Consider the following 12,622-nt stretch of genomic DNA (forward strand, 5'->3'; position numbering starts at 1 on the left):
CTCCTTGTGTGGCTCCTGGTCCCTGCGTGTGGGCCTGTTGTGTCCTCCCATTGGACCTGAGGTTGTCCCTGTGCCGGTCTTCTTTTGCCCCGTGACCGTCTGGGGCCACGCGCTAAAAAAGGCTGGTTATTAAAATTCGGGAAACCTTGGAAAGAGGCCATGGGTGGTTGAAAGGTGCCAGGGAAGCCCCAGGGTCCTGGTGGCCACCATGGCTGGTTGGGCATGTTGTATTGACCCCTCTGGTTCTGATATCTTCCGCCCCCTCTACCCCGATTTGGGCCAGCATTAGGTGGCTGATTAGTTATATCTGAGTCGCTACCAGTGTCAGAGCTGGATCCAGAGTAGTTGGAACCATACCTCCTCCCATTCTTGGTAAAATCTGGAGCTTTGTAATTATCGCTGGTGTAAGGGTACACCATTTCTAGTTTGAATTTGGCTAGGTCTTTCTTGAATTTTTCAAGTTTAGTTTGCAATATAGACTCAGCAAATTCCTTGTTAATTCTGTCAGACTCGTCTTTATTTTTCTTGAAGTTAGCGGTGACCGCAGTTTTTATTTGCCCTTCAAGGATCTGTATCTCTACTAGTATTGCGTCTGCTACCCGTTTGGCTGTGCTGATTATTAAAATAAGCCAATCACGGGTGCATCGCCAGGCAATCAAGGACCAGTCACCCAGAAATTTCTTATCAGTAAGAAAAAGACGAGGGGCATTAGTTACTATCAGCCCCGGTGGTGCACAGCTTGCTCTCATGTATTCAGCCATGATAATCCCGTGGGTCTCGGTTCGGGAATGTGATTTCTTCATGGCTAACAGTTTGGTCCAGTCGTCAGACTTGTTAACTGTGGGTGTGGGGAGAGTGTCCAGAATACTTGGCATGTTATCGAGTATTGATTTGTACATAGCATCATCATAGGCTAAGCCATGGCGTTCTTCCATGGTGGAAGTGTGGGTAGGAGCTGGAAAAGCACCGTAAGGAAAGCGTAGGTGTATGACAGATTGGTGCTATTCTTAGTTTATAGAATAGATTTGCTCTCAAATAATGTGAGCACTCAATATAGCCCGCAGCTGCACGCTGCTCAAAGTCATAACAAAACAAACAGTAGGGGAGGGCTAGAGGGACGTTTAAAGACCGATGCCTAAGTAATGTCCCCAAAGGACTCAATTATACACAAGGTACTTAGGGGTCTAGGAGCTGAAACCAGAGAAATGTTTACTGCTATAAAGCCCAAGTCTAGTTAGTACTATAGGAATATAAACAGTAACAGACCGAATCGCCAATAAATGAAACACCTGTAATCGTGAGTCACCCCAGTTGTTTTGGATTCCCATCAAAGTCTTACAAGATCAATATTATCATTTGGTAATCCCTGGCGGGTATTGTGTCTCCTGACCATTGAGATCACAAGCATACCCTCTCGGATGGTTCGGGGTAGCGACCACAATCACACAGGTATCACAAATGCTGTTGATTCAAATGGGAAAGGTGCAGTGCAAAAAGGAATAAGTGGTGATTTAAAATAGGATAGGGAACTAACAAAAGAAATTTTAATAAGCGTTGGCCCCTTCCTGATTAAAAACAAGAACAGACTGGTAAACTTATCGCATTGATAACAAATATCTGCGCGGAGACCAACATGTTTCAGCCTAAGAGGGAGTGACCTCGGGCTTTCTTCAGGGTCTCTGTTCTAGATGGTGCTACTGCCTGTATAAGTGTAGTAAAGTGTGAAAAATTATAAAAAAACACACAAGTGAAAAGAGCCAGAAAAGGATATAGTGTTCCTTCTTCTGTGCGTACTCCTCTTCGGTAGCAGGTACTCGGTTACTGTAGTCGGGGGACAAACATACAAGTGAAACACTTTCAGCAACCCTGGTCTGAGTATTACCAAACATCGAGACAAGAACTTTGTTAAACTGTGATACTCACCCAGTACTACCGGGGAGTGGACCTCACCTCTTCCTGGACCTGGCTCAGGATATGTGAGACCCCGCTCTACGAGAACAGAAACCGACCTCATGGTTATGGTTATGGAGGGATCAGATAGATCTACTCTCATGCATACTACACGAAGTCATAAGTGTTCTGGACGTAGAGTATACTGTCATACACCTGGATACGCTCTCGTGTCAGTGCCCCTCATTGCACCCACCCGCCGCGAGTCCAAAGGGACTCGAGAGATGTTATATTGACAAGGCTATGGGTTGATGTCAAACGTAGCCCGCCGAGGGTGCTAGCGGAGCTATCGTCTTACCTGTCCGTCGTTGTCTCGAGCTGTGACTGAGTCAGGGGGAGGCTCAGAACAGTGTTCGTCATTCTTACTTGAATGGTTAGAGAGAAAGTTCCCAACCAATCAGCCAGAGATACAACGACGTAACCTCATACTGAGGCTAGAACTACTCGATGACGTCATACTCAACATTTGGGTAGTTCCAGTGATGTGCAAAGGACCCCGTGGTTGTTCATTGTTCGGTCAAGACTGCCTGGTGGGGAAATTAGGAGAGACTGAACCATGGGATGTCGTCATTCAGTCCGTGTTGATCAGTTCCCAATTTGTACACCCATCTTTGCTCTTTGCGAAACAGGAAGTTGGACACATCGCTTACATGGGTGGGGATGTGTGGTTTTTCAAGAACATGCCAATGGAAATCGTTTTCACTGTGATTATGCTCGATAAAGTGTTTTGTAAGTTTCGAGATATCTTTTTTGCAGCGGAATGTACTCTTGTGTTCCTGCATTCTCACTCTAACCTTTCTGGTGGTCATGCCAACATATCGCTCGTTACAGATGCATGTGAGGAGATAGATAAGGTTGTTACTGTTGCAATTAGAGAATTGCCTCAACTCCCAAGGTTGATCTGTCCCGATATCCACACTAGTGATCTTAGAGGTGAGTGGACAGACAGAACAGTTACCACAAGGGTGGTGGCCTGTAACAGGTGGCAGGTCCCAAAGGGTGCCCACTTCTCTCTTGGCAGTGGTTTTAGGACGGGTATGTACCAGACGATCCCTCAAGTTTTTGGAGCGTTTGAACGCAAATAGGGGGAATTCAAGTTTGTCCTTCCCGCTGTTCAGAATACGCCAGTGTTTCTTGATAATTTTCTGAACCTTATTTGACTTGGTGTTATAAGTACTCACGAGAGTGAGTCGTTCTGTCGGTGGTTTGGCAGGTTTAGGTTCCAGTAGCGCAGCCCGGTGGTTGTTGGCTGCTCTTTTGCATGAGCGATTCACCAGTCTTTTAGGGTAATGCCTTGCCAGAAGCTGATTGGACAGTTCACCGGCATGTCGTTCAAAACTTTCAGCAGTGGAGCAGTTCCTGCGGACTCGTAGGAATTGCCCAAATGGGAGGTTATCCCTTAGAGCTTTGGGATGTTGACTCTCATACAGTAGGAGGGAGTTGCGTGCCATTGGTTTACGGTAGAGTTCGCTCTGTAGGCCATTCGCTGTACAGTAGATTGAAAGATCCAGGAAGGCTACTCTTTCCTTACTTATTTCAATAGTGAAGCGGAGGTAATCATTTTGATGATTGAGCCATTCGTGGAATTGTAGAATGGATTCTTGAGGCCCTCTCCACACTAACAGGACATCGTCTATATATCTCTTCCACCAGATAATAGACGTGAAATGTGGGTTGCTCGCATGTAGTACCGTGGTCTGTTCAAATTTGTGAACATACAGGTTCGCCACTGACCAGCGACCCCACTCCAGGGTTGATGAACCAAATCAAGAATCTAGTAGAGGAAGCTTTGGCAGAGGGCTGGATAACCAACCTCGAGGCACAATTCCTACAGGCCAAAAATCCCACCATGCCATACTTCTATACTCTGCCCAAGGTACACAAACCACAAAGACCTCCTCCTGGCAGACCTATCATTTCAGGGCAGGGGTCCTTACTGGAACCTTTATCTGCATTTGCGGATCATTTCCTCAAACCTCTGGTGCACACCATGCCAACGTACCTGAAGGACACCACTGACGTCCTAAGGGTGATCCCGGAAATTGACTTTTGCCAAGAAACTGACTACCTTGTCTCACTGGACATTGAGTCATTATACACATCGATCCCCCAGGATGCCACTCTAGACACCGTCCGTACCATCCTGGAGGAAACTGAGCTTGACTCCATCACTCCTGTACCCTTTATCATGTCGCTTGCTACTATAGCAATGAAAGAAAATTTCTTCATGTTTGAAGACCAAATATATCATCAAATCTCTGGAACCAGCATGGGAAGTATTTTTGCCCCGTCCCTGGCGAACCTGTATGTTCACAAATTTGAACAGACCACGGTACTACATGCGAGCAACCCACATTTCACGTCTATTATCTGGTGGAAGAGATATATAGACGATGTCCTGTTAGTGTGGAGAGGGCCTCAAGAATCCATTCTACAATTCCACGAATGGCTCAATCATCAAAATGATTACCTCCGCTTCACTATTGAAATAAGTAAGGAAAGAGTAGCCTTCCTGGATCTTTCAATCTACTGTACAGCGAATGGCCTACAGAGCAAACTCTACCGTAAACCAATGGCACGCAACTCCCTCCTACTGTATGAGAGTCAACATCCCAAAGCTCTAAGGGATAACCTCCCATTTGGGCAATTCCTACGAGTCCGCAGGAACTGCTCCACTGCTGAAAGTTTTGAACGACATGCCGGTGAACTGTCCAATCAGCTTCTGGCAAGGCATTACCCTAAAAGACTGGTGAATCGCTCATGCAAAAGAGCAGCCAACAACCACCGGGCTGCGCTACTGGAACCTAAACCTGCCAAACCACCGACAGAACGACTCACTCTCGTGAGTACTTATAACACCAAGTCAAATAAGGTTCAGAAAATTATCAAGAAACACTGGCGTATTCTGAACAGCGGGAAGGACAAACTTGAATTCCCCCTATTTGCGTTCAAACGCTCCAAAAACTTGAGGGATCGTCTGGTACATACCCGTCCTAAAACCACTGCCAAGAGAGAAGTGGGCACCCTTTGGGACCTGCCACCTGTTACAGGCCACCACCCTTGTGGTAACTGTTCTGTCTGTCCACTCACCTCTAAGATCACTAGTGTGGATATCGGGACAGATCAACCTTGGGAGTTGAGGCAATTCTCTAATTGCAACAGTAACAACCTTATCTATCTCCTCACATGCATCTGTAACGAGCGATATGTTGGCATGACCACCAGAAAGGTTAGAGTGAGAATGCAGGAACACAAGAGTACATTCCGCTGCAAAAAAGATATCTCGAAACTTACAAAACACTTTATCGAGCATAATCACAGTGAAAACGATTTCCATTGGCATGTTCTTGAAAAACCACACATCCCCACCCATGTAAGCGATGTGTCCAACTTCCTGTTTCGCAAAGAGCAAAGATGGGTGTACAAATTGGGAACTGATCAACACGGACTGAATGACGACATCCCATGGTTCAGTCTCTCCTAATTTCCCCACCAGGCAGTCTTGACCGAACAATGAACAACCACGGGGTCCTTTGCACATCACTGGAACTACCCAAATGTTGAGTATGACGTCATCGAGTAGTTCTAGCCTCAGTATGAGGTTACGTCGTTGTATCTCTGGCTGATTGGTTGGGAACTTTCTCTCTAACCATTCAAGTAAGAATGACGAACACTGTTCTGAGCCTCCCCCTGACTCAGTCACAGCTCGAGACAACGACGGACAGGTAAGACGATAGCTCCGCTAGCACCCTCGGCGGGCTACGTTTGACATCAACCCATAGCCTTGTCAATATAACATCTCTCGAGTCCCTTTGGACTCGCGGCGGGTGGGTGCAATGAGGGGCACTGACACGAGAGCGTATCCAGGTGTATGACAGTATACTCTACGTCCAGAACACTTATGACTTCGTGTAGTATGCATGAGAGTAGATCTACCTGATCCCTCCATAACCATAACCATGAGGTCGGTTTCTGTTCTCGTAGAGCGGGGTCTCACATATCCTGAGCCAGGTCCAGGAAGAGGTGAGGTCCACTCCCTGGTAGTACTGGGTGAGTATCACAGTTTAACAAAGTTCTTGTCTCGATGTTTGGTAATACTCAGACCAGGGTTGCTGAAAGTGTTTCACTTGTATGTTTGTCCCCCGACTACAGTAACCGAGTACCTGCTACCGAAGAGGAGTACGCACAGAAGAAGGAACACTATATCCTTTTCTGGCTCTTTTCACTTGTGTGTTTTTTTATAATTTTTCACACTTTACTACACTTATACAGGCAGTAGCACCATCTAGAGCAGAGACCCTGAAGAAAGCCCGAGGTCACTCCCTCTTAGGCTGAAACATGTTGGTCTCCGCGCAGATATTTGTTATCAATGCGATAAGTTTACCAGTCTGTTCTTGTTTTTAATCAGGAAGGGGCCAACGCTTATTAAAATTTCTTTTGTTAGTTCCCTATCCTATTTTAAATCACCACTTATTCCTTTTTGCACTGCACCTTTCCCATTTGAATCAACAGCATTTGTGATACCTGTGTGATTGTGGTCGCTACCCCGAACCATCCGAGAGGGTATGCTTGTGATCTCAATGGTCAGGAGACACAATACCCGCCAGGGATTACCAAATGATAATATTGATCTTGTAAGACTTTGATGGGAATCCAAAACAACTGGGGTGACTCACGATTACAGGTGTTTCATTTATTGGCGATTCGGTCTGTTACTGTTTATATTCCTATAGTACTAACTAGACTTGGGCTTTATAGCAGTAAACATTTCTCTGGTTTCAGCTCCTAGACCCCTAAGTACCTTGTGTATAATTGAGTCCTTTGGGGACATTACTTAGGCATCGGTCTTTAAACGTCCCTCTAGCCCTCCCCTACTGTTTGTTTTGTTATGACTTTGAGCAGCGTGCAGCTGCGGGCTATATTGAGTGCTCACATTATTTGAGAGCAAATCTATTCTATAAACTAAGAATAGCACCAATCTGTCATACACCTACGCTTTCCTTACGGTGCTTTTCCAGCTCCTACCCACACTTCCACCATGGAAGAACGCCATGGCTTAGCCTATGATGATGCTATGTACAAATCAATACTCGATAACATGCCAAGTATTCTGGACACTCTCCCCACACCCACAGTTAACAAGTCTGACGACTGGACCAAACTGTTAGCCATGAAGAAATCACATTCCCGAACCGAGACCCACGGGATTATCATGGCTGAATACATGAGAGCAAGCTGTGCACCACCGGGGCTGATAGTAACTAATGCCCCTCGTCTTTTTCTTACTGATAAGAAATTTCTGGGTGACTGGTCCTTGATTGCCTGGCGATGCACCCGTGATTGGCTTATTTTAATAATCAGCACAGCCAAACGGGTAGCAGACGCAATACTAGTAGAGATACAGATCCTTGAAGGGCAAATAAAAACTGCGGTCACCGCTAACTTCAAGAAAAATAAAGACGAGTCTGACAGAATTAACAAGGAATTTGCTGAGTCTATATTGCAAACTAAACTTGAAAAATTCAAGAAAGACCTAGCCAAATTCAAACTAGAAATGGTGTACCCTTACACCAGCGATAATTACAAAGCTCCAGATTTTACCAAGAATGGGAGGAGGTATGGTTCCAACTACTCTGGATCCAGCTCTGACACTGGTAGCGACTCAGATATAACTAATCAGCCACCTAATGCTGGCCCAAATCGGGGTAGAGGGGGCGGAAGATATCAGAACCAGAGGGGTCAATACAACATGCCCAACCAGCCATGGTGGCCACCAGGACCCTGGGGCTTCCCTGGCACCTTTCAACCACCCATGGCCTCTTTCCAAGGTTTCCCGAATTTTAATAACCAGCCTTTTTTAGCGCGTGGCCCCAGACGGTCACGGGGCAAAAGAAGACCGGCACAGGGACAACCTCAGGTCCAATGGGAGGACACAACAGGCCCACACGCAGGGACCAGGAGCCACACAAGGAGGGGTGCCCAAGAGTGACCAACAACTCCAGTGAGAGCCTGGTAGTCAACCTCAGCCAACGTACTCTCACAGATTTGGAAGAAGCAGTCCTGAATAAAGGGCTTGGATTTGTAACCACAGATGAGGGAGACCCGTTCCTACTCCAGATCGAGTTAGCCCAGTTTTTTCGTAAACTTAGGCTCCACTACTTTTTCAAACCGAAAAACAGCGATGACATTCGCATTGAACCTGATAATAACACAGGTCTCAGGAACAAATCCACGTTTCTCCCTCCCACTCATGCCATACCCCCGCAGCTTCTGGCATTCGAGATAGCTGTGAAAAATGACATTGACCAAATCCAATACTCGACCCACTCAGGTTACAATAACTTATCTGCAGCTGAAAGAAAGGCACTGAACTCCCTCTGCCAAGACGACACCATAGTCGTGAAGCCCGCTGATAAAGGGGGTTCTATCGTGGTCCAGGATGTGGAAACTTACAGAATGGAATGCTCCCGTCAACTGAGCATCCGCACATCCTATGAACCACTGACCAGCGACCCCACTCCAGGGTTGATGAACCAAATCAAGAATCTAGTAGAGGAAGCTTTGGCAGAGGGCTGGATAACCAACCTCGAGGCACAATTCCTACAGGCCAAAAATCCCACCATGCCATACTTCTATACTCTGCCCAAGGTACACAAACCACAAAGACCTCCTCCTGGCAGACCTATCATTTCAGGGCAGGGGTCCTTACTGGAACCTTTATCTGCATTTGCGGATCATTTCCTCAAACCTCTGGTGCACACCATGCCAACGTACCTGAAGGACACCACTGACGTCCTAAGGGTGATCCCGGAAATTGACTTTTGCCAAGAAACTGACTACCTTGTCTCACTGGACATTGAGTCATTATACACATCGATCCCCCAGGATGCCACTCTAGACACCGTCCGTACCATCCTGGAGGAAACTGAGCTTGACTCCATCACTCCTGTACCCTTTATCATGTCGCTTGCTACTATAGCAATGAAAGAAAATTTCTTCATGTTTGAAGACCAAATATATCATCAAATCTCTGGAACCAGCATGGGAAGTATTTTTGCCCCGTCCCTGGCGAACCTGTATGTTCACAAATTTGAACAGACCACGGTACTACATGCGAGCAACCCACATTTCACGTCTATTATCTGGTGGAAGAGATATATAGACGATGTCCTGTTAGTGTGGAGAGGGCCTCAAGAATCCATTCTACAATTCCACGAATGGCTCAATCATCAAAATGATTACCTCCGCTTCACTATTGAAATAAGTAAGGAAAGAGTAGCCTTCCTGGATCTTTCAATCTACTGTACAGCGAATGGCCTACAGAGCGAACTCTACCGTAAACCAATGGCACGCAACTCCCTCCTACTGTATGAGAGTCAACATCCCAAAGCTCTAAGGGATAACCTCCCATTTGGGCAATTCCTACGAGTCCGCAGGAACTGCTCCACTGCTGAAAGTTTTGAACGACATGCCGGTGAACTGTCCAATCAGCTTCTGGCAAGGCATTACCCTAAAAGACTGGTGAATCGCTCATGCAAAAGAGCAGCCAACAACCACCGGGCTGCGCTACTGGAACCTAAACCTGCCAAACCACCGACCGAACGACTCACTCTCGTGAGTACTTATAACACCAAGTCAAATAAGGTTCAGAAAATTATCAAGAAACACTGGCGTATTCTGAACAGCGGGAAGGACAAACTTGAATTCCCCCTATTTGCGTTCAAACGCTCCAAAAACTTGAGGGATCGTCTGGTACATACCCGTCCTAAAACCACTGCCAAGAGAGAAGTGGGCACCCTTTGGGACCTGCCACCTGTTACAGGCCACCACCCTTGTGGTAACTGTTCTGTCTGTCCACTCACCTCTAAGATCACTAGTGTGGATATCGGGACAGATCAACCTTGGGAGTTGAGGCAATTCTCTAATTGCAACAGTAACAACCTTATCTATCTCCTCACATGCATCTGTAACGAGCGATATGTTGGCATGACCACCAGAAAGGTTAGAGTGAGAATGCAGGAACACAAGAGTACATTCCGCTGCAAAAAAGATATCTCGAAACTTACAAAACACTTTATCGAGCATAATCACAGTGAAAACGATTTCCATTGGCATGTTCTTGAAAAACCACACATCCCCACCCATGTAAGCGATGTGTCCAACTTCCTGTTTCGCAAAGAGCAAAGATGGGTGTACAAATTGGGAACTGATCAACACGGACTGAATGACGACATCCCATGGTTCAGTCTCTCCTAATTTCCCCACCAGGCAGTCTTGACCGAACAATGAACAACCACGGGGTCCTTTGCACATCACTGGAACTACCCAAATGTTGAGTATGACGTCATCGAGTAGTTCTAGCCTCAGTATGAGGTTACGTCGTTGTATCTCTGGCTGATTGGTTGGGAACTTTCTCTCTAACCATTCAAGTAAGAATGACGAACACTGTTCTGAGCCTCCCCCTGACTCAGTCACAGCTCGAGACAACGACGGACAGGTAAGACGATAGCTCCGCTAGCACCCTCGGCGGGCTACGTTTGACATCAACCCATAGCCTTGTCAATATAACATCTCTCGAGTCCCTTTGGACTCGCGGCGGGTGGGTGCAATGAGGGGCACTGACACGAGAGCGTATCCAGGTGTATGACAGTATACTCTACGTCCAGAACACTTATGACTTCGTGTAGTATGCATGAGAGTAGATCTACCTGATCCCTCCATAACCATAACCATGAGGTCGGTTTCTGTTCTCGTAGAGCGGGGTCTCACATATCCTGAGCCAGGTCCAGGAAGAGGTGAGGTCCACTCCCCGGTAGTACTGGGTGAGTATCACAGTTTAACAAAGTTCTTGTCTCGATGTTTGGTAATACTCAGACCAGGGTTGCTGAAAGTGTTTCACTTGTATGTTTGTCCCCCGACTACAGTAACCGAGTACCTGCTACCGAAGAGGAGTACGCACAGAAGAAGGAACACTATATCCTTTTCTGGCTCTTTTCACTTGTGTGTTTTTTTATAATTTTTCACACTTTACTACACTTATACAGGCAGTAGCACCATCTAGAACAGAGACCCTGAAGAAAGCCCGAGGTCACTCCCTCTTAGGCTGAAACATGTTGGTCTCCGCGCAGATATTTGTTATCAATGCGATAAGTTTACCAGTCTGTTCTTGTTTTTAATCAGGAAGGGGCCAACGCTTATTAAAATTTCTTTTGTTAGTTCCCTATCCTATTTTAAATCACCACTTATTCCTTTTTGCACTGCACCTTTCCCATTTGAATCAACAGCATTTGTGATACCTGTGTGATTGTGGTCGCTACCCCGAACCATCCGAGAGGGTATGCTTGTGATCTCAATGGTCAGGAGACACAATACCCGCCAGGGATTACCAAATGATAATATTGATCTTGTAAGACTTTGATGGGAATCCAAAACAACTGGGGTGACTCACGATTACAGGTGTTTCATTTATTGGCGATTCGGTCTGTTACTGTTTATATTCCTATAGTACTAACTAGACTTGGGCTTTATAGCAGTAAACATTTCTCTGGTTTCAGCTCCTAGACCCCTAAGTACCTTGTGTATAATTGAGTCCTTTGGGGACATTACTTAGGCATCGGTCTTTAAACGTCCCTCTAGCCCTCCCCTACTGTTTGTTTTGTTATGACTTTGAGCAGCGTGCAGCTGCGGGCTATATTGAGTGCTCACATTATTTGAGAGCAAATCTATTCTATAAACTAAGAATAGCACCAATCTGTCATACACCTACGCTTTCCTTACGGTGCTTTTCCAGCTCCTACCCACACTTCCACCATGGAAGAACGCCATGGCTTAGCCTATGATGATGCTATGTACAAATCAATACTCGATAACATGCCAAGTATTCTGGACACTCTCCCCACACCCACAGTTAACAAGTCTGACGACTGGACCAAACTGTTAGCCATGAAGAAATCACATTCCCGAACCGAGACCCACGGGATTATCATGGCTGAATACATGAGAGCAAGCTGTGCACCACCGGGGCTGATAGTAACTAATGCCCCTCGTCTTTTTCTTACTGATAAGAAATTTCTGGGTGACTGGTCCTTGATTGCCTGGCGATGCACCCGTGATTGGCTTATTTTAATAATCAGCACAGCCAAACGGGTAGCAGACGCAATACTAGTAGAGATACAGATCCTTGCAGGGCAAATAAAAACTGCGGTCACCGCTAACTTCAAGAAAAATAAAGACGAGTCTGACAGAATTAACAAGGAATTTGCTGAGTCTATATTGCAAACTAAACTTGAAAAATTCAAGAAAGACCTAGCCAAATTCAAACTAGAATGGTGTACCCTTACACCAGCGATAATTACAAAGCTCCAGATTTTACCAAGAATGGGAGGAGGTATGGTTCCAACTACTCTGGATCCAGCTCTGACACTGGTAGCGACTCAGATATAACTAATCAGCCACCTAATGCTGGCCCAAATCGGGGTAGAGGGGGCGGAAGATATCAGAACCAGAGGGGTCAATACAACATGCCCAACCAGCCATGGTGGCCACCAGGACCCTGGGCTTCCCTGGCACCTTTCAACCACCCATGGCCTCTTTCCAAGGTTTCCGAATTTTAATAACCAGCCTTTTTTAGCGCGTGGCCCCAGACGTCACGGGGCAAAAGAAGACCGGCACA

General features: G+C 46.2%; 1 protein-coding gene across 1 annotated transcript in view; it reads left to right on the plus strand.

The window, feature by feature from the left end:
* WDR36 (WD repeat domain 36) overlaps nt 1-12,622 on the plus strand; it is a 443,575-nt gene that overhangs the window by 85,989 nt on the left and 344,964 nt on the right. The window contains exons 3-4 of the mRNA XM_086963545.1: nt 6,969-7,655; nt 7,994-8,898. Of these exons, the coding sequence (XP_086819671.1) occupies nt 6,969-7,655; nt 7,994-8,898 (1,592 nt within the window). The remainder of the gene's footprint in view (nt 1-6,968; nt 7,656-7,993; nt 8,899-12,622) is intronic.

This window comes from Lissotriton vulgaris, chromosome 3_1 (genome assembly GCF_964263255.1).
Source record: "Lissotriton vulgaris chromosome 3_1, aLisVul1.2, whole genome shotgun sequence".
NCBI classification, from domain to species: domain Eukaryota; kingdom Metazoa; phylum Chordata; class Amphibia; order Caudata; family Salamandridae; genus Lissotriton; species Lissotriton vulgaris.